The sequence below is a fragment of the Rhamphochromis sp. 'chilingali' genome (assembly GCF_963969265.1).
Source record: "Rhamphochromis sp. 'chilingali' genome assembly, chromosome: 9".
NCBI classification, from domain to species: Eukaryota; Metazoa; Chordata; class Actinopteri; order Cichliformes; family Cichlidae; genus Rhamphochromis; species Rhamphochromis sp. 'chilingali'.
In genome coordinates, this window is record NC_137936.1 from 9,135,122 (window position 1) to 9,153,573 (window position 18,452).

Genomic DNA, 18,452 nt, shown 5'->3' on the forward strand with positions numbered 1-18,452 from the left:
AAAAGCTGGTGGTTCGTGCCAAGGGTGGTGCTGGAATAATGTCAGAGTCGAGGAATCTCACGAAACTCAAGTGTTTTCTCTCTTTCTCAGATGGAGAACTGTACGCTGGGGTCTATGTTGACTTTATGGGAACAGACTCTGCCATTTTCCGTACTTTGGGGACAAAGACTGCCATGCGAACAGATCAGTACAACTCCAGATGGCTGAACGGTAACAGTCCTATTTAGCCTATAAATGATACACAAGACTGATCGCGGCCTTTTGTGCACAGCTCCTTATCGTGCTATCCAAACAAGCTTATAAAATATAGCTAAAATGTAAGGATTGCTGTTTTCTGAAGATGTTTAGAAAGCCTCAGCAAGTGATAAACAGGAAAGGCTGAAAGTTTAGAAAAGATCTCAAACCAGATGTTTTCCCCAGATCACTGTCCACATAAACATCTCACCACTTCTTCTCCCCACAGACCCCACTTTTGTCCACATACACCTCATCCCGGATAGTGCCGAGAGAAATGATGACAAGCTGTATTTCTTCTTCCGAGAGAAGTCCTCTGAGATGGGCCAGACTCCTGTGACCCAGTCCCGTATCGGACGTATCTGCCTGGTGTGTATACACTGAGGAGCATTCTTCCACTGAGGTGTGATCCTGATGAAAAGAGAAACTGCAGCGTGATTAATAAAAGTCTGGAGTCTCCCAGTGAGAAGCACCCACTGTCTTTAAATGTGTATGGGCTAAGGACTTGTATTTACCTCTTGTTAACTTGCTGGACTCCACATGTGTCTTTAACCTTCATGCTAACAATGGATCCCTCTGTATGTCAGATTGCCCTCTGACCTCTGATCACAGGATCTCCCTCTGCACTGATATTGTCACTAGTAGTCCTAAAACACAGGATCACAAGGCCTGCACACTGTGTCATCTTACTGAGCTGGTTGTATTTACACATTAAACGTTCCTGTCTTACAAGTTTGCGTGCACGTGTGAGCCTAACAGCAGGAATATGAGAACGGTTCGGAGTACAAAACGTGCGCCTCAGTTCAAGGTTCAAGGTTCTTTATTTGTCACATGCATAGTTATACAAGTATAACACACAGTGAAATGTAGCCTGACACGCTCCTCGACATGTGCAAAAAAATTGGGGGGGGTGTAGAGGAAAAACATTATACATATATATATGTAGTATATACATTGGGTGAATGTGCAGCAGTAGCAGCAAGCAGGTGAATTCTGTACATTAATATGAATAGACATCTGTTGTTCACTGTTGTATTTATTTGGGGTCAGGTGCTGACCCGACAGACAAACACTCATCCCCCTCTTGGTGGGCTATGGAGACCCCAGCCTGTCACACTTACTTCGCCACACATCTGGATGCTCTTTGCATTTCTTCGCACCGTGCATACCACCAAAACTACACTTGGTTCATTTATGGTAGAGAGTATGAAAACATTTCAACTTCCCAAATGGGAAAGCATAAAGAGAGTGAAGGTTGGCCACCCTTAAAAAATTACTATAAAAAAGACAATTTCTTACAAAGTGTGACACATTCTCGAAATATCTTGGTATGGATTCTGGCTTCACTCCATCGCAGATGGGAGAGCCTAAATAGGAGGAAACTGTGTTTACCTAACCCCATCAGCACCCCCCCTTAGCTTCCTGTCTTTGCAAATCAGAGACACGTATGTGTGGGTGGCTCCACCTGGGCTTTTTTTATTTTTAAATCAGGAGGGGGTGGGGTGAGGGCTAATGAGGATGCAACTGATGGAGAAACTGTATTTTTGTGTCCACCCCCACCCTTCCCAAAAAATAGAACGACGACGGAGGTCACTGCTGTCTGGTCAACAAGTGGAGCACCTTCCTGAAGGCCAGGCTCATCTGCTCTGTGCCCGGGGCCGACGGCATGGAGACACACTTTGACGAGCTCAGTGAGTACAAAGGACTGTAAACCCGCATCATGCTGTGTTTCTTTCCACTGTTTTTTGTTGATGTGGAAATGAGTAGGTTACATGGTGGGGGTGGGGTGATGTTTTATAGACTTCCTTGTCAATCAGATGTGCTGCAAGCTCCGCAATGCCTTCTCTGTGGGCGGTGGTGCTCACTGCTTATTTTTCAGTTTACATCCTACACATTTGGGGCTGCTAACTCACAGTTATTTTTTATTAGCAATTAGTCTGCAGATTAGCATCTCTATCAGCAGTGTAGCTGTGTGAATCAGAAAAACACATTTAAATCTCACGTAAGTCTTTTGGCACTTTTCAAGTAATATGAGGGAAGTCATTAACTCATGATTGAAATAGTTAGTGCACCTGATGTATTAAATCAAGTTGTAATTGTTGTAATCGGTCTAATTACACACTGTAAAAATTAAATGTGTGTGTTTGAATGTAGTCGTTTTGACACTGAAATTCCACTTTTTCAAAAAAAAAAAAAAGAAAAAAGTCAGCATTACTTACGCATCCTCCCACAACTTTAGTTACACCCGACGTTTTGACAGAAGCCATGCTTCTTCTTTGTGCAGTTAATCATTCTGACAGTGGGTATTGAATGGCAAAGGAAAAAATGGCGTGACTGGATTTATTTGAGACGTGCTCATTTTCATTTTCTGTCATGTACAATCGCAACTGAAATAGTGAGTAGACAATAGTTCTCTGCAGGGTTTGGTTCTATTGCAGCACCTGCCAAGAGTGCAAATACACCCACACACATCAGTCTTTGAACCATATGGTAGGCCCATCCACCGTATTGTAATAGGACTGACACCCATAACCCCGCCACTGTAGTTGTCATTTACTTTCGAGATTTTTTTTTAAAACAAAAGTAAGTGTATGTGTCTGTGTGCATGTGTGTGTGTGAGTGAGGAGACGGCGGCCTGATGGTGGACGAATGGGGTCACCGAGCAGGAATGTCTGTGACTGTGAGACTATTAGACTGTCTGAGGGAAACTCGTCCTCTGTCTGTCACCACTGGTTGGAAATGGAGACAAAGACTGATAGGGGGATTTTCTGTGTGCCCGCTGTTGCTTTTGAACTAATTTTAAGAAAGAACAGTGCTATGCCATGCTAGTTTTTTTTTCTCTTCATTGCAGTCCTTGCTTTTATCATCACCTGACTGCAGTTAAAAACAAACAAACACCTATTTGTTTTTACTGTTGACATTTATTTTATACCTCTGAACGATTTGGAAAGTGACACTTGAAAACCCGGTGGCCTTTTTGTGTTGTGCAGCCTCTTCCCCACAAATCACAAGTAGGAATGAGCTGCCTTTGCAGTTACAAACAAGGCTTCTGTCTCTACCTAGTTCAGTCGGTGTTGAAACAGACACTGTGCATTGTAGAGCGGTTCTGTGAGCCGGGGAGCTGTCAGTGTTTGGCGCCGATGATGAATCTTTTGGATATTTCTTGAATAAGGCTGTAAATGTTTAATGGAACAGGCTTGTTGAATGAACAAGGACGGGCATGCCAGAGTAGCCCAGAGAGAAGGAACGGCTACACAAAGCAAGCATCCCTGCCAAGGACTCCTAGAGGAGACAATAAATGGGACACAATTTTTTCATGCAAATGGCATCACATTTACTGTCTAGTTTGAATGTTTGAAAAGCTCTTTAGCTGGAGAGTTAGTCTTTGCAGACAAAAGCGGCAATTTTAGGATGTTAAGAGGGCCTTAAACTACTGAGCACAATGGAGATCATTGGGAAATACAACAAAATGTTCTCTTCCTAAAAGTTAGATGAGAACATTTGTGCAACTCTCATGAATGAATATGACATCCCCTTCTATAACAGGCATCTTCTATAATCGTGAAAAATAAATAATTAAAAAAACAACAGGGAAAGTAACTAGCCTGCCCAAATATCCACTTACTAGAACCACTAAATACTAAACCCATCCATTTTCTTCAGTTTTCATGGGTCATGTAGACCCTGGACACCTCTCATCTGTTGCAGGGCTAACACAGAGGGACACCTATTGACGCTCACATTCACACCTACAGCCAACAGTTAAGGTTTGAGCTGTTAGAGGAAGCTGGAGTACCAGGAGATAACTCCTGCAGGCACAGGGAGAACATGTAGTTTCCATTCAGAAAGGCCCAGCACCTTTTATTGTAGAGCTCGGAACATAAATCTAAGAATCTCAAGTAAATGAAACTCTGCCGCACAGCTCTTTTAGTTAGATGACTTCTCTACAGATCCAGTTGCAGTTATGTAATAAACTCAGATGAAAGACTCCTACAAACATCTGCAAGAAAGAAGAAAACCCCCCCCACAGTTCATTCAGTCCCTGTTAACATTTTGTCAGATCCAGATTTTATTTATGACTGCTGGACTGTATTATTAATGTCTTCCAGACATGTTTCTGACTACAACATAAACATCTAAACAATGTCTTTTTTGTGCAGTGTGTTGTTTATTTACCTATGTTGAGGCTACCTCTTGTGTGACATGAAAACTTTGGAAAAGTCTTTTTCCAAAGTTTACACAAACATCCACTATCATGTCGAATAAAAGCAGTACTGTAACTGCGCATCTGAAAATGGTTTCAAGCTGGGACACGTTCTCAGTTCAGCTAGATATCCTTGAGTGAGGAGACTCTTAACCCTGCCATTCTCTAAGAGTCTTTAAAATATGAATGTATAACTTATTATTACCCCGCGTAAGTACCGTTCCATTTACTGAGGAGTTTTTCAAACATCCAGAGCAGCTGTTGTCTTTGATGTAGAACGTTTTGGCAAATCACGTCTGAGACCTTGGGAGTTTTTGCAGTTGGAACATGTAACATTTTCTTTGCTCTGTCTTTCAGTTTTTACCTAAATGACCCACAATGATCTAAAATAGTGTTAACCATTATAAAGCTTCTATGTTTTATACAGGCAATGCTTTAAAATGCATTTCTTATCAATAGGTAGGGAGAAGAAAAGCCAGAGAGCAAGAGGAAACGAGTGAAGGAGTGAGATATGCTAGAGAAGAATAGTAATTGTTCACTCAAACAGAAAACCTTTTCTTTTATTTTGTTTCTTTTTTAAATAAAATTGGATGCGTGATGGCTGAGATATTATTGCCAAATGAAAATAAAAAGAGCTGGTTGTGGTATGTGGATCCTTTCCTAGTTGTTATTAACATGCTACATTCCCTGGAGCAAACTCATCCCTGTCCTGTCAGACTAGCTTTTATTGGAACTCACGTAGCTTTTCTCCCCTGAAGCCTTGATCTGTTTTTAGCGACTGTATAACTCTACTGTATGTTGGCCTCGGTGCTGTCTTGTCTACATGTGCACGCACTTGCATCTCGTTGCGTGAAAGTAAAACAGCACCAGCTGGGTGTCACGACAAGGATCATCTGCTGTGTGACACCCGTGACGGCCCATCGTGCTGTGAACGCGCTAAAGCCGTGACCGTTCCCTGCTCTGCCTCTGGCAGCTGTGGAAGATGGCGTGGCGATGTGGGTGTGTGGATGGGTGTGAAACTGGTAGCCACTCAAAAAGAAGGGCAAAGTGCCCGCTATCTTTGAGCTGTATCCTTTTCCTCCTGAGATGAGTTCACAGCTGCACGCAGTCCCCAGAGGAAGACTGTACAGCCTCGCTAATGTGGACAAGCCCAAAACCCTGCAGTTCAGATTCAAAGATAGCTTATCTCACCCATGTATCATTCTATCTACATAACAGTCTGACAGCTAATTTCTCATGCTGGTCTATATGGAACCGAGAGTGCATAAATCTTGACTGGTATAGCTTCTTCTATAGTTCACCCTTATTCTCCCACGTTGCAAGCTCTAACAGCCACATTTGAAGATTTTTCCTAGTCGTTTTCAGCTAGGTTGGGAGTGCATTCTCTTTTTCAAACTGAAGGCCATTTCCTATTGTAGACTGAATATGCCTCCTGGGACTGTTATTTAGGCCAGGTACTAAAGAGCAGAGAGACTCATCACTAATCATGCATTTACTTCCTATTTGTTGCTGTCAGAGGATTGGAGGTGAGCATCTATGATTTAAATACCTCTAAAACTGGCCTGAACGCATACTGTATGATGCAGTTCTCCTTTGGGAGAGAAGAGATATTTCCTTTCTCTAAAATTGGAAAACGTGAGCTATGGATGCTGGAAAAGGATAGAAAACCGTGTATAAATTTTACTGGGAAATCTCTCGGGGTTTAGCAATCCTCCAGTCTAGACTGTAGATATCCAGACTGTTTGCTTTCACAGCTCGACTTTAAATGCCTGTTTGGGGCTTGGATTGTTTCATATGGGATGATTAGGTGATAGGTTATAATATTGTGGTTGCTAAAGTTCTTTGAAGCTGTAAAAAGCTCCCGCAGTTTTGTAAATACTACAGTAGATTCATTTCCTGTGTGTCATTTTATTTGATTACGTAAAGGCTGGATGTATAAATGCATGCAATATAAGGCACCGGCACAGATTTTCCAGGTTTATGCAATAAACAAATAACACATCATGTGCACTACTAACATGGATTTTATAGATGTCTTAATATCAACTATTATAGCCATGCTCAAGACCTAAAAATGCAGTTGTGTATTTTTTTTTAACACAAGCTGGTTGGTTTCAAATCTCAGCCTCCCCACTAGCTGAGAGTGACTGGACTCACTGAAACAACTGTAAATATTAGTGAAGAAGAGTGCTTGCGCTTTGCACTGACCTGACTTCTCTCTTTTTCCATCACAGGAGATGTTTACATACGACCAACACAGGATATAAAAAATCCTGTCATATATGGAGTCTTCTCTGTCTCTGGGTTAGTGCACCACACCAGATCCTGAGCAGGCTCTGTTCCTGCTTCTTTTTTAAGTTACCCTTTTTTTTTTGTCTTTGGCTCACTTTGTGTTTCCTCCACAGCTCTGTGTTCAAAGGCTCGGCAGTTTGTGTGTACTCTATGGCTGACATCCGGATGGTCTTCAATGGCCCCTTTGCCCACAAGGAGGGACCTAATTACCAGTGGGTGGCCTACACCGGGAAGATACCCTACCCTCGACCTGGCACGGTGAGCTTCACCTCTCGCTGACCCTGGACATAAATCCCATTGCAAGCTGGCATAACAGGGCCTTCTATCTAACTTAAGAAACAGCTCGAGTTAGATGCAAGCATCAGCATAAGCAAACTTAAAATATTACTGCAGGACAGGCTCTTCACCAGGCATTTTTTTATTTATTCACATCAATTTTTTCGGCTTGTGGTACTCATGCAGAGAATGTTATTGTTTCCCTTCCAGTGCCCCGGAGGTACGTTCACCCCCAACATGAAGTCCACTAAGGACTATCCAGATGAAGTGATTAACTTTATGAGGAATCACCCTGCCATGCACAACGCAGTGTACCCAGTGCACAAGCGCCCCCTGGTGGTTCGGACCAACGTGGACTATGAGTTCACCACTATTACAGTGGACCAGGTGGCAGCTGCAGACGGCAACTATGAAGTGCTCTTCTTAGGAACTGGTGAGTGCTTTTCTAAAAGTGCAATAACTTTATGTGTTAGAAATGATCCGTGGAGCCAGTTCTCCATTTGTGGGTCATTTGTAACGAATGTGTATAAATGAAGTCAGTCTGAACCCGCGACCCCTTTGATTAGAGTCGGGGAATGGTGACTGACAGTGTCAGTGGGACACTGAATAATGGAGAGCAGAATGCCCCAGCCCCCTGGAAATAAATCTCATGTAAGTGGAGGGCTTGGCTCCCCTGCAATCATTTATCATTAGGAGAAAAGCATTCTTCCCCTTTTGTGCTGGAGTGGAACTTTAACCAATCAAAGGGCTTTTACCTCGCTGTCTTCTCATGGAGTAAACAACAGGAGATTTGTACCTGGAGGGCGGGGGTGGATCAGCAGCGGGGGGGGGGGGGGGGGAGTAAAGCGGAGAAACAGAAAAGTAGGGAGGAAGGAGGAGTACAGTGAGCATACGCATCACCTTAATCTTGCCCACTGGTGTCAGAGAGATTTGTCTGTGAGCCTTTAATAAGGCCCCTGTGTGACAGCCGCCACAGCTCAGTATGCTGCCTTTACATGTCGTGTGTGATGCCTCCTTACCGGTTTCTTTGTGCATCTGTGCATTATGAGGAAGAGACTAATGGGCCTGCGTGTGACGGCAGCCACTTTGGAGGAATGTGTGTCCTTTCAGCCGCTGTCAGAGGCAGCCTTTCAGTCCTGCACCGGGGCTAGAGCAGAAGTCATAATAAATCTCAGGTGTCCCCTCTCACAGGAACTCTTTGTAGAACATCTCACGGCATCCAAATGAATAGGTCAAGGCAAGAATGACGGGAAAGGTTTGTCATGGCGGCAGCAGTCAGTGTTCCAAGGAGAACAGAGCTTCGTGTCACTGAGGGAACCAAAGAGAGCCGTGTGACAGAAACACAGAGTACAGTGCGGCCTGTTGATATGAGGATTATCTCCTGTTAAAGGTTGCTGAGAAAATAAAATGGAAATCCAAGGGCCCGTTGACAAGCGGCGGGGGTGTGAGGATGTCGGTGTGTAACTGACGTGTGTGTGTTGTGGTCCACAGACAAGGGAACGGTACAGAAAGTCATTGTGCTGCCTAGAGATGACCTTCAGACAGAGGAGCTGGTCCTGGAGGAAGTCGAGGTGTTCAAGGTCAGCTTTGATTGCTCTCTCTCTCTCTGTCACCCTCCTTTTTATTTCTGTTTTGCTATGTGTGTCTGTTGTGCTTAAACTGACTGTAACACACTGTGCTCCCCATTCTCATTTTCTACATCAAGGTCCCCACTCCTATAACTACAATGAAGATCTCGTCCAAAAGGGTAAGCCTGTCTGCACTAACTGATTTACCTAACCTTTGCTCACACAGGAGAAAAGGAACCCGCCCTCCAAAGAAATTAATGATGTGATTCGAAAAAGGTCACAAGCTACATGCCTACAGCTGTATTCCCGTTATTTTTTTCCCCTTCCCTCATAATTCATAGAAAAGTCTGGGAGACAATGAAGAAAGAAAAGATGGAAAAGACATTAAAAGCTCCGTATTTTCTTTCAAAATGATTCAGATACTTGGCCTCTTCTGCACGTTATGACACGAGTCTGCAGATGGAGTTAGGGTTACACAAAGCCTGCCAGACTGATGAATGTCAACAGCTGATCATAAAATTATGATGGCAACCTGATAGAGATGAGCTCAGTGTTGCCCCCGATGATCCAGGGACTGCTGCTGTTTTAGGATGGATGCTCATCACATCCAGCTGGGTTTAGGTCTTTATGTGAAAGAAAATAAACGCTGTCACACAAATTATTCTTATGCTTTAATGTTGGAATTTCAGCAGCATTTACATTGAAGTGTAGTTTTCTAAATATAGAGCACTTTTTAAAAAACATACCTGATGTGTGTGATTTGCAGTTCTCCTATAAAAGTCTAAATACCTCTCTCGCCCTCTTTCTTTCAACAGCAACAGCTGTATGTGTCATCTGCAGTAGGGCTGACCCAGTTGGCTCTGCATCGCTGTGACATGTACGGCGAGGCCTGCGCTGACTGCTGTCTGGCCAGAGATCCTTACTGCGCCTGGGATGGCAAGTCCTGCTCCCGTTACTCCGCCTCACAGAAAAGGTAAGCACCAACAGCGCTGTTAGCATGAGCTACGCTAACTTCATAACTAACTGACTGACCTAACGTGCGTGTTGAGTGGCGCTCAGTTGAGATTGCCTGGATGGCTGAATGGCTGTTTCAGTGGCATTCCTAATCAGTTGTGTTCATGTCCCGGTCTTTGTGGCTGATGACACTAATAAATCATCTTCTTTTAACAAGTAAAAACACACAACACAGATGTTAAAGATGTTAACATGACGATAGTTTGTGATAATTTCAATGTGCATTGAGTACGTTACTGCATTTCTGTATTGTCAAACAGCTTTGAATGGCTTGCAGTTGCTTTATGATGTTTTTCTCTCCTTATTTGGCAATACTGGTCTGACCCATTTAGACGTAGCCGGAGGCAGGATGTCAAGTACGGGAACCCCATCCGCCAGTGCAGAGGCTTCAATTCCAAGGGTAAGACATGTGTTCCTGTGCCTCCTGGGTTGCTGTTACCTTATTAATAAATTTAGACAGTTGACATTTTTGCTGCTAACTGTATAACTGTATCCCGGCACCTGTTAAAGTAATTACAAAGGCAGGATTTTTTTTTTTTCTAATTTGCCCCAACTGAGATTTTGGTTCCACGGAGCTCATGGTAATGAGTGTTTTGGTTGCCATGGAAATCTCTCTCTGTGCCCTGCAGCCAGTAAGAACACTTTGGAGATGGTGCAGTACGGGGTGGAGGGGAGCAGTACCTTCCTGGAGTGTCAGGCCCGCTCTCCACACGCTCTCATCAAATGGCACGTGCAGAGGGATAACAGTGACCGCAGGAAAGAAGTGAGCGGCCTAACAGTGTGTTTCTCAATTTTTCTTGTTATACAAGCAGATTATATTACAGGGTAGCTCACTCAAATACATAATTATCCATTTTTAATGTCACATAGACTTCCTGAATCACTGAATTTGCTTGGATTTCCCTTCATTGGTAACACATGAGCAGTTCCACAGATTTCCTTTTCGATATGCTCACCACAATGTTTAATTTCTTCACTATGTTGCTGTGGAGAAGAGGAGAGATTTATGTGCAGTGTGACACATTTGAAAAATAACTCTAGTCTAATTTCCTCTTGATTATCTGTTAACGTGATTAAGTGTTTTGGGCTGTGATTGAACGATGCCTGATTTCTTGCACAGGCCTCCAGCTGTCCTGAGGCACGGAGGGAAGGACACATAAAGGGGAGCTGTGAAAAAAAGCTCTCTGTTGTGATATACAACCCTCAGGATCTAGTTAAAGTTTTATTGTGAAGCTATGTAATGTTGCTGCCTCTCTTTTATTGACTATTCTGTTGGATGGTATCTGTTCCCAAAAGCAGAGCAGTCTTTGCTGCTGGTGAGCAAAAAAAAAGAAAAGAAAAAAAGCTCCCCTCATCCAATCAGATTTCTATATGTAGATATACATACAGATGTAGTTACAGTTCATTCACAATTTTTGATGGCTCTGTTTTCTTTTTACCTCATGACCAGAATTAATGGTGAAGACACCTGATGTAAAAATACAAACAGTGAAGCTCAGATCAAATGCTGGAACAAATAAATAGAATCAGCTTCACACATTCAGCCTGAAGTGCAAAAGGGAGAAATGCAATTAATAACGCAATTAAATCAATAAGATATCATGTCTGTTGTACATGATAGACTCAGCATATCATAATGGATCGTTTCCACCTGTTACATTTTAAAGGATAAGACCTGTTTCTATTAATATTTGATAAAAGCCTATATTTAGTTATGCTGAGAGTATCAAATTCTATACTTATTAGTCCCAGGAAGATGAGTTTGCTGTTATTATGTGACACTATAACATGCTTTCAAATTTAAGCGTCTTCATTTCTGCTGATTATGTTAAAACCTAAAACAAACACATTAATAGCACTACCTCCAGCAGTCGCAGAGGTTTGGAGCAATAGGTGGAGATCAAATTGTTCGATATACTGATATGAACATACCTACTGTCTCCCATTGGTTTGTTGACTGCTGTTTTGAAGCCTTTCTAATTTTGGCCTCTGTGATTATTGTTATCAGCTAAGGCTAGCAGGCTTTATTAGAAAACTTAGTGTATTGATTTTGCTAAGTAACAGGCAAACATAAAACAAGAGTTTTGCCCTCCAAAGCCAGCGCATAGACTTATTTTTTTTAATTGTAAGAAAAATTGTTTCAAAGGACACCAACACCACAAATACACTCAAAAGATCTGGCTTAGTGACTTGAAGTAACCGAGGTGAAGCCTGGCAGACAGTTAACAGCCTAGTCTGCACCTGTAACTGAAAAGACCCAGATGATGCAAAACTTTGAATTTTCAAAGAATTTTAATTTCATTCATTTAAAAATTTTTTTTTTTAAGCTAAGGTCTAAAGGTGACTCACTTTTGTAGACAACCTCAAGTGGCCACTAGAGGAACTGCATGTTTGGCACTTGGCCATTTCGCTACTCCTACAAATTAGACAATTATACATGTAAGTAACACAATGGAAAAAAAAATTAAACTACAGTTATTAATGAAACAAAAGAATGATGACTACAAATGACACAATCTAGATGATGTTGGTTACATCTACTTAAACATGCTACATAAACAAAACCTCATTAAGATATATGTAGCACTATTTTTGTGAATCAAGTAAATACACATGTATCTTTGCACAGGTTATTGCACTACTTTTGCTAATGGACTGTAACCCTTCCTTTGCAGATGCGCTCAGACGGTCGGATTTTGAAGACAGAACAAGGTCTGCTCGTGCGATCTCTGCAGCCCTCTGACTCTGGCTTGTACCAATGCACGGCCACAGAAAAGAATTTCAAACACACGCTGATCAAGCTGCAGTTGGTGGTGTTGTCAAGCCGGGCTGTCAACAGTGCACTGGTGGAGGGCGGTGCAGGTTTGATGGCATCTTCTTTCCACTCCGGCAGCACACAGTGGACCCCCAGCGCAGGCCAGTACAAGGACCTGCTGACCATCCTGAGCCAGCCAGAGATGAGCCTGATTAATCAGTACTGCCAGGACTACTGGCAGTTTGGAGACCCGCTGCTGGGCCCCCTTAAGGCCAAAGACCTGAAAGAGCTCAAGGAGCAGAAGAAGCCCCGCAACCGCCGACATCACAGGGACGGGGAGGAGGAAAGGGAGCAGCAGGGAGTAGAGACATGAGGAGCCCGACTTTGTGTCTGAAGCACCCCCCTCAAACCCACCCCCAAACACAACCCTCCCCCACCCCATGAAAACTGGGAGCGACTCAATGAAAGTAGCAGCGTGAAAAAAAAAATATCCACAAACCGGAAAAAAAAGCTGAGAAACTGACAAAAAAAGAGGCTTACGAGTAAACCCCACTACACCCAATACATCCATTCAAACAGTAAGATATATGATACACAGTATTTATTGTAGGTTGTATATAGTATCATTCTGTGGATTTCTTTGTACTTACAGAAAAAAACATGCTCTTTGTGTATAGGTACCTTTGGGGCAAATATTGTTATTATTGATATTGTTAATTTTATTGTTGCTGTTACTGTCATTACAAAACTCATCTGCCAGCATCGTATGACTTTGGCAACTCTTTGAAACGTGTTATGAGGCTCTTGAGCTGTTAGGGTAGAGCTACAGCTCTGAGTAACGGGGAATTGAGCTACCTGACGGGAGGTGATGGGATCTCTGTTGTTTTTTTGTTTTTTTCGCTTGCTTTGACTAAGTACCGGGAGTTTTGTATATGCGGACACTGCAGGAACACCTGTGATGCACGCAGACAGAGACTTCATATTGCAAGGGGACCACTGACTTATGGTCCTGGTCATTGTGGAGAAACAGTATTTTCTCCATAGGAACCCAGACTTACAGAAGACTACTCGAATATTATCAAAGTTGTAACTGGGTCATTTTACAGGAATCTTGTGCTTGCCCTTTGTTTTTGTTTTGTTTTTTTCTTCTATTTTCTTCTTCCTTGGAGGACGGATTGTAAAATATCTGCAGCACCACTGCTACACGCCAGCAGAGACACTGATCATGCTGAAAATGATTTCCATTTGTTTAGCAGTGATAATAATCTTACTGTACTCTACTCTCAGTAACCTGCAGTTTCTTCTGGCTATGAATCCAAGTTTTTTTTTTAAAGTAAACAAAGCAAAAATCAGATCAGTTATGTTGCGAGTCTATTAATAAAAATACTTTTTCTTCCCGATGCAAACCTCCTTTGAACTGAGACCGAGGTGCAATACGGGGTTGAGGATTTTGCACATTGGGCATTATTCTTTTACATTTCAGGGGACATTGGCTGGGGCCATATGCAACAAGCACACTCGGGCACGGCACAATTGTGGAAGAAACAATTGCAGTGCATTTAGGGGAAAGTGCCCGGATCAGGCAGCAGTTGTTAGCAGTTCTTGGCACACAAGACATCTTTTTTTTTTCTCTTTGACATTCATGTGTGGAAAAAAAAGTAATAGCCCGTATACACAACAGAGCATTGTAACAATGTTGTGACACTAACCAAAATATTGAATATTGGGAAGCTGGCTTTCATTGTGTGCATGAACCTGTATTTGTACTGTAATTCTGAGATAATACGATAGTGTGTGGTTGTTTTGGATTTTTTCTTCTGTTTTATTTTCATCTCTGTGGGTGTACAGTGCAGTCTGACCAACTTAACTACAGCAAAATGGGGAAAATAAATGCTTTAAAGATGCCGTCATTTCAGATATTCCCTGTAAAAAGCACGATACATCTTTTTATTGACATTGTTATAGATCTTGTCAAAGTGTAAAGTAAAATTATGTTGCTCATAAGTTTGGATAGGATATATGTGTGAGAGTCATTTAAGTGGGAATAGAAAGCAAGCATCATATTAATTACACAGAGCCTCTATTAGACAGTTCTGGTGAAAACGTTAATACAGCACATCTACAGGAAGTAAAACTATTGGAGTCTCCTCTGTAAAAAAAAAAAATTAATTCCCAAAAAATCAGAACAAGTTTAAAATATATTATTTTCATGTTACTTTAACATTAAGGGGCTTCCAGTATATCTTCTTTTTAGGCAGTGTGAAAGTCAGTGTGGATGCCTCGGGGAAGATGCATCTATAATTCATACATGGGTATCTGTATCTGCTCCTTAATTTGGGATCTGTCTGTATTCCCAGGAATCAATCAAAGCTCCTGATCATCTTGTTTAAATGAGAGGAGACGAAATATGAAAAAAATGCAAAGAAAGGTTGTACCATTTTTGTTGAGTATTTCTGTTTTTTTAAAAGTGTCTTTAGTTTTTGAGTGTTTTGTTTGTTTTGTATGTTTTTTTTTCTTTCTGCATCATCCAGACTTTATGAAAAAAAAATTAAGCAAAAAAAAAAAACAGAAAAAGAAAATGCACAAAGGTGATGTTATTGTAATGACTCGTGTAAATTACTCTTATCCTCCCTTTCCATTGTTGTTGCTGACTAATAAATTAAAGCTCTATATTTTATAAGAATGGAATGCTCCCCCCCTTCATTGTGATTCGCTTGATGCTGAATGTTTTCCATGCTCTGCCTAGAACCCTCTGGATCCTTGGAATAAAGTTGTACCTGTAAAAGAGATATGTATGCACATTTCTATAAAATGTACGCAATTCGTTTGAGTTTGCAATGAAGTACATTTGTCCTCTGTTTATATCTGTGCATCTGTACCTCAGGGCCTAATAAGTATGGATTATACAAGTTCCTAATCCGCATCGGTTAATATGTCCAGGCTCGATCAGTACTTAAAGGCTAGACAGTCAACAACACTGCAAGCGCCTTAAGGGGTTGATAATCAATGCTTATTTCCTGAGAAAGACAGACACTCCAAAACAAGGTTATTAAAGTTAGGAAAAATAAAAATATAATCTATTTTGGGGAAAGAGGAAAATCAGAAATAGCTTTAGTTAAAGGCTTTGGTCACATCTGTGAGCACAACCTACCTGAGGAGGCTTTGGTGAAATTGTTTATTGAGACTTGAGGAAGCCTGCATGACTCTGAGTCAACTGCCTTTACAAAGTGTGTCTATTTGTATTGTAACATGGCTTCTGAACTTCTTAAATCTGCCACTAACAAATACCCCCCATATTACAAGTAAAAAGACTGAAACTAGTACGGAAACCAACCAGTAAACTAAAATTTGAATTTTCAAACAATAATATCTGAACTTAAATGAGAACACCCACCAATTTGCTTGTTTAAAATAGCGCATTTGACGCGTCACTGTAGAAAAAAGCAGATGTGTGAACAGTTTAATGATGGCTGCTTTCTATTTAGCCGATTCAGCGGCTCATTATGATACTGCTCTGAGTTAAGAAGCTTAAATAGAGCTGGACAAAAATACCTGCTTTGATAAAGGCTTAGTCCAACTTTATTCAAGAAGGTTGCAGAGACCGAGTGGGTCTGGGTCTCTCTCTTTAGAGCTGTAGTCCTCAATGGATCAATACAAAAGTATGAAGCAAAAGTAAACTGAACTAATATGAAATCTGAAGAGAAAACAGACAAAAATTTACAGATGTCATCATACTTTTTCTTCTAAACAACAGCTTGGATCTTGCTTCATGTCTAAAATTGTGGAAAGTGGAGGATGGAGAGAAAACGTTTTGGGTGAAGGAAGGCATGGCAGAAAAACTATGAGAGCTAAGAGCTAACTTCTCTCATTTCAAAACATGAACTTGTTCAGGACTTAAAATATCTGTAACATAGTGCAGTTTGCTATAAAAACTGATCTAAGAATGTATATTGCAATCCTTTTTATTTTTTATTAACTACTTTCTATTTAATAAATAAGTTGCAGCAAGATTTCACCTTATACAGCGAGCTCATCGTGTAATGATAAGTTCATGTTTGAGTCAGCTGTGTTTTCAGCAGTGTCGGGCAAGTTACTTTGAAAAAATAATTAATTATAGTTACTAGTTACTTCTTTAAAAAAGTAACTGACTTAGTAACTGAGTTACAAGATTCTAAAAGTAATTAATTACTTGAAAAGTAACTAATGCGTTACTTAAAAAAAACCCCTCTGTGGTCCAGGGTATAATTGGCCATTTTTAACTACTTTTGATTTTACCTTTGAAAACGATTTACTTTGCCTTGTTTCATCCTTTTCAGCACAACCTCGCGTGTCTGAATTTACAGTTATGTTTTCATTTTGACATACTGTAATAAAACAATTGATCTAAAAAACATAAAATCCGAGTAGAAAAAGTTATATTTTTTACTGTAACAACCACAAACATGTTTAATGAATCATAACTTTAAATGCAAATATAAATTGACAATTTTAAAATTATATGCACAAATTTTACAAACAACATCACAAGCCTGATACCTGCAGGTCTGACAGCAGCAGGTGCATCACTCCTGTTTTCTACCTGGAGACAGCAGTCGCCTTGTTGTTCTTACACACAACACAAAACTATCCACAACACTACACACTAACTACACAAGACAACACATCACTCCTAAAACTTCCACCTCTTCCTAAACAGCCAAATGTCATGTTGCCATATCATTCTTTGACTGGTGACATGGTGCATTTTTCCACCAACACGAAAGGGCAGGTTTGGGGTTTATTTTGGTCATAAGCAGAGACTGCTTGCTAGCGCTGTCCTTAGACAGTAAACGTGATGAAACTATTGAGGAAAAAACGCTGCGTATATATAGTTTGTCATGACTCTGGTTTTACGTGGCCTATCAATACAATTTAAAAACTGGTACATCTCACCTTGTTGCTTTGTCTTAAAGTGGTCGTGTGATTGGCTTACCACGACTACTTTATTCTTCCTTAATCAAACAGCAGCACTCATGCCATTGTTTTGCCCCCTCAGCTCCAGGTGTTGTGCCAAAAAGTGATCGTTGGGCAGAAAGCGATTGCCGTCCGCGGGAGCGCGCGCAGCTGCTTAAAGCTGTAGCGCCCGCTTAACTTACATAGACAGCAACTTCCGCTTAACTGATATAAGGTACGGTAAGCTGAAGACAGCTTCAACCGTTAGTAACGCCGTTACTTGTAACGCCGTTATTCCCATCACTGGTTTTCAGACATTTTAAGGGATGTGGCCAAACTTCATATGACATGATATGAAATCTTTGGTCACTAGCAATAATCAGAAATGACTCTCTTGCCCTTTGAGAAAAGGTTTCATCTAGAATTTTACCCTTTATTTTTCAGACCGCATGAGGGCATTATGAGCTGCCATTGTTCTGTGTTCATCTGTTGTGCAATCGTTCATTAAATGCAGCTCTCTCAAGTCCCCTCACTCAGCACTAATATTTCCATCATATAATGACTCAGATGTTACGAGGTAATGGAAGTTCATGGAGGCAAACTGTGACCCACAGCACCCAAGGGGAACAGGCCAGAGCGGTGTCAGTTACATCAGACCAGAGTTTCTGCACCTCATAAAAGCCTTAATGGCACGGCTGACCTCCGATCAGCCCAACAGTGACTCGCTTTTTCTCTCAACAATCTAGGTCAGAATAAAGTGGCAGTGGAAGAAACAGAGATAGGCAAAAGAGGACAAAGACTAAAAGCCACTGGAGGAGCTGGCAGGTAGCTGGAAGTAGATATAATAGAAGAAGACAAGAAAATAAACCCAAGACAGAAAATGACTGTCTATACAAACAAACACAAGACAATTAAAAGCAAGTAATACAATAACTGGATGATGAAAACCTCTCACATACATCCTCACAGGATTTGCATCCATCCATCCTCTTTTCAGCTTCCCTGCTTTTTGATGCTAAATATATAAAACATGGAAAGTGCATGAAACAACATTTTATTTTGTAAAGGACAGAAAATGATTTCCAACATCACACACTTAAGGAATTGTGTCATATACTTGGTTTGTGAAGTTAAGTCATTTACTGTGATGTACTGAGAAACTGTCACTTGGGTGGGT

General features: G+C 41.2%; 1 protein-coding gene across 7 annotated transcripts in view; it reads left to right on the top strand.

Annotated features, from left to right (window-relative positions):
• sema3fb (sema domain, immunoglobulin domain (Ig), short basic domain, secreted, (semaphorin) 3Fb) overlaps nucleotides 1–15,132 on the top strand; it is a 59,825-nt gene extending 44,693 nt beyond the window's left edge. For 2 of the 7 annotated variants that reach the window (XM_080891159.1, XM_080891162.1), the window contains 12 exons: nucleotides 91–210; nucleotides 464–603; nucleotides 1,811–1,925; nucleotides 6,673–6,742; nucleotides 6,844–6,988; nucleotides 7,217–7,439; nucleotides 8,498–8,586; nucleotides 8,712–8,753; nucleotides 9,390–9,547; nucleotides 9,921–9,988; nucleotides 10,218–10,366; nucleotides 12,264–15,132. In XM_080891159.1, the coding sequence (XP_080747285.1) occupies nucleotides 91–210; nucleotides 464–603; nucleotides 1,811–1,925; nucleotides 6,673–6,742; nucleotides 6,844–6,988; nucleotides 7,217–7,439; nucleotides 8,498–8,586; nucleotides 8,712–8,753; nucleotides 9,390–9,547; nucleotides 9,921–9,988; nucleotides 10,218–10,366; nucleotides 12,264–12,716 (1,772 nt within the window). In that variant the 3' untranslated portion in view covers nucleotides 12,717–15,132. Of the gene's footprint in view, nucleotides 1–90; nucleotides 211–463; nucleotides 604–1,810; nucleotides 1,926–6,672; nucleotides 6,743–6,843; nucleotides 6,989–7,216; nucleotides 7,440–8,497; nucleotides 8,587–8,711; nucleotides 8,754–9,389; nucleotides 9,548–9,895; nucleotides 9,989–10,217; nucleotides 10,367–12,263 lie in introns of all 7 variants that reach the window. The other 5 variants (XM_080891156.1, XM_080891161.1, XM_080891160.1 and 2 more) reach the window with 4 other exon arrangements.
• The last annotated feature ends 3,320 nt before the right edge of the window (nucleotides 15,133–18,452 follow it).